The sequence below is a fragment of the Mastomys coucha genome, unplaced genomic scaffold (genome assembly GCF_008632895.1).
Source record: "Mastomys coucha isolate ucsf_1 unplaced genomic scaffold, UCSF_Mcou_1 pScaffold4, whole genome shotgun sequence".
Lineage (NCBI taxonomy): Eukaryota > Metazoa > Chordata > Mammalia > Rodentia > Muridae > Mastomys > Mastomys coucha.
Window position 1 is genome coordinate 26,811,850 of NW_022196910.1, and position 3,513 is coordinate 26,815,362.

Here is a 3,513-nt window from a genome sequence, read left to right on the forward strand (position 1 = left end):
TCTCTCTCTCTCTCTCTCTCTCTCTCTTTCTCTCTCTCTCTCTCTCTCCTTCCCCATCCTCTCTGTCTCTTCCTCTCTCTGTCCCTCTCCCTCTCTCCTCCTCCTTTTAAGAACACTTACTTATTCTAGCCAATGCTGGTGCACACCTTTAATCCCAAGACTCAGGAGACAGAGGCAGGCAGATCTCTGTGAGCTTGAAGCCAGCTTGGTCTACAGAGTGAGTTCTAGGACAACCAGAGCTATACAGAGAAACCCATCTCAAAAAAAACAACAACAACAACAAAAGTAAAAACACCCCTCTTATTTAGAAAGTACACCAGTTAAGAATTTTAGAGATGGGTTGGCGAGATGGCTCAGTGGGTAAGAGCACTGACTGCTCTTCCGAAGGTCCCGAGCTTGGATCCCAGCAAAGACATGGTGGCTCACAACCATCCGTAATGAGATCTGACGCCCTCTTCTGCTGCATCTGAAGACAGCTGCAGTGAATTATGCCTGAGCAAGCAGAGGTCCTGAGTAAAATTCCCAGCAGCCACATGGTGGCTCATGGCTATCTGTACAGCTATAATGTACTCATACACATAAAATAAATAAAATAAATCTTTAAAAAAAAAGAATTTTAGAGATAAGTTATCATTTCCACTCCCCACTGACTAGTCACTGAACATCCCTGAAGGGGAGACACCTGGCATTTCCACTGTGCCCTCTCACAAGGCTCTGGTTTATGGTCCTGCTGCCACTTCAGAAGAAAGGCTGAGCTGTGTGCAAGCTGAATAGTCCCTGCAGTACAGATCAGCATAAATGTCGCAGACAAACGGCCTGAGCCTGCTAACAGTTGAGGGTCAAGAAAAAGAAAGGGAGAGAAGTGAGCAGTTGGGAATTAAAACCATAAGGAAATGTAAGAAAGTAATTTAAAGCTCGGCATAAAGAAAGGCTGGTGTAGGAGGGTAAGGAATGAAACCATGGAAGCCTTAGAGAGTTCTGGATGGTGGCTGGTAATGTCAGCTGGTCCCTTATGAAGACTTACTGTGCAGCATGCAAGTTTCATGTGGCTTCCTGGCCTACATTTTAGTTTATAATAAAAAAGGGGAAGGTTGTTTTTTGTTTTGTTTGTTTGTTTTTTAAGAAAAACGAGGGCTGGAGAAGTGGCTCAGAGGTTAAGAGCACCAGCTGCTCCTTCCAGAGGTCCTGAGTTCAAGTCCCAGCATCCACATAACTATCTATATTTAGTTCTAATGTGACTCATAACTATCTATAATTAGTTCTAATGTACTCTTCTGGAGTGCAGCTATACATGCAGACAGAGCACTCGTATACAGAAGATAAATAAATAAATCTTTTTTAAAGCTATAAAATTCTGGACATACCACGATTATTTTTCCCAAATTTAACATCTATGCATGACTACACTATGAGCACACGTAGTTCTATGTGAAGGAGTCAGGAGGGCTTCCTTGTGCCCAGCAGCAGCATAAGTTCTTTACTTTTCAGTCCTCCCGCCGAGCTGGGAACTGGTGGCAGTCATGGTGTTTGTATAGCAGTCTCCCGTCCGTCTGTCTGTAATGCTATAGGGATGGCCACTACAGGGTGGACTGTGACAAAGTGGCCAGTGGTAACACGTCAGTAGTGCCGGAGCTAGGAACCAGTACTTTGACCTGTATTGCTTAGAGTACTGCAGATAACCTCATCCCTATCCCGAGTCTTCAGAAGAAGACCAGATGCAAGGCTATTCGCCAGAGGCCTATTCTTAGATCCCTCTTTCTTCATATGCGGCAGGTTTCTCTTTGGGCTGGGGTGGGTGGTTTTCTTCTAGTTTCCTCCATACTTGATAGTCCTTTGCTCTGCAGGTGGGCTTATCTTTTAGCCAATTTGGAAGCAGCTGATTGACGTCTGGGTCCTACAAGAGCCTCATATGGAAGTGCACTCATCGTCCCCCTAATCACCAGGGTCCCAGACTCTGACGCTGTTGTCCTTTTTTTTTTTTTTTTTGCAGACTGTTTCAATTCTGGAGCAGCGACTGTCTTTGACAGAAGATAAGCTGAAAGACTGCCTTGAGAATCAGCAAAAGCTTTTCAGTGTCATCCAACAGAAGAGCTGAGCAGGGAGGTGTGTGAGCCCTGGCTAGTCACTGAGGACTTGCTCACACACACTGAAGGTAGCAGAGACCCGCCAAATCCCTGCCATGCACTAACCACCATAGATTCTTCAGAGGGTGAGCAAAAGAACAAAAGGTTCAAGTCATTCTTAAGGACTGACTTAAATACACAAATCAATGTCAAGAACCAAGTTAAGCTCCTCCCAGGTATAATTGCAGTAATAAAGTTATGAACATTTAAATCACCCCATTCCCCCTCCCCCATATTATTTGAAATGTCAGCTTTTATTTAACGTGCAAATTCCCATCAGGAAAGCAAGCAGACCTCTAAATTTTATTGTTAAATCATTTCAGAGTGACCGTGTTCAGGCAATTCCTGAGGGTAATTAATGTACTTCTTAGGTGAGCACACCCTTGAGGGGAAACCATTCGCTTGCTTTCAAATAGCACCTGAGAAGTACAAAACACGTTATTGAGCTGGCTCATATTACTTTCAGGTCAAAAAAAAAAAAATCTGCCTTGAAAACATGCTCGCTCAGAATTTCCACAGCAAGAATAAGCTTATTTTGATTAGCAGTATTGCTCACATGTCAGAACAGGCATTTTCCTTGTCTGCTGGGAACCGCATGAGGCATGTGTGTCTCTGCTGTTACAGGTGAGCGCACCGAGTGGTCTGGGTCATACTGAATCTGTGACCACAGTTTACAGAGATTATGTTTATGTGGTTTCAGTATGCTAAAAAGCCAAAATGATGAACAGTATGCAGATACACATGAATCACAAATATTATTGCATGAGATGATTCTGGTGGCTGAAATAAGTACATTGTTATTTAGAAAAAAAAATTTGCATCGTCTATTTTAGTTTAATGAATTGTGATCCGAAATGAAAATGGGTCAAGCATTCTAAAGATCTTGGTTACAAGTTAAGAATGTTTCTCTATCTTAAACAAAATGGAAATCAAAGTAAAAAAAAAAAGGCAAATTCAAGGCAGCTGGCTCTGGGCATGGAGAACAAAGGGCAGGCATAGGCTGTGTAGCCGTGGCAGATGCCATCTGTGTATGAAAAATGGAGAAACAATGGCGTGGGAATGGAGAGGTTGTTCTCTAAGCAGTTTCAATTGCGTGTCTCTGAGCGGTTTTTATCTTCTGTCTCACTGTATGTTGTAAGTGCCTTCTTTCTCTGTCCTGTGAGTGTGACCAAAACTAAGGGACCATGTCTTTTTATACCTTCATTGAGAAGACCACATAAAAATGAAATGTAATATCAACTTTTGTTTATTTTTTTTTATGCTTCAAACAATAAAGACACTTCTCTTTTTTAAAAAGATCAGTGTCTTCTCTTTTTTTAAACATTTACAACCTCTTGCTGTCCTTGGGATTACTGCAGTCATGCGGGGCCCCAGTGTGCATAGCAATCTC

General features: G+C 42.6%; 1 protein-coding gene across 2 annotated transcripts in view; it reads left to right on the top strand.

Annotated features, from left to right (window-relative positions):
• Positions 1 to 2,353, top strand: part of Poc1b (POC1 centriolar protein B) — a 101,856-nt gene extending 99,503 nt beyond the window's left edge. The window contains exon 11 of one of the 2 annotated variants that reach the window (XM_031350315.1): positions 1,991 to 2,348. In XM_031350315.1, coding sequence (XP_031206175.1) covers positions 1,991 to 2,095 — 105 coding nt within the window. In that variant the 3' untranslated portion in view covers positions 2,096 to 2,348. Of the gene's footprint in view, positions 1 to 1,990 lie in introns of both variants that reach the window. The other variant, XM_031350314.1, reaches the window with a different exon arrangement.
• The last annotated feature ends 1,160 nt before the right edge of the window (positions 2,354 to 3,513 follow it).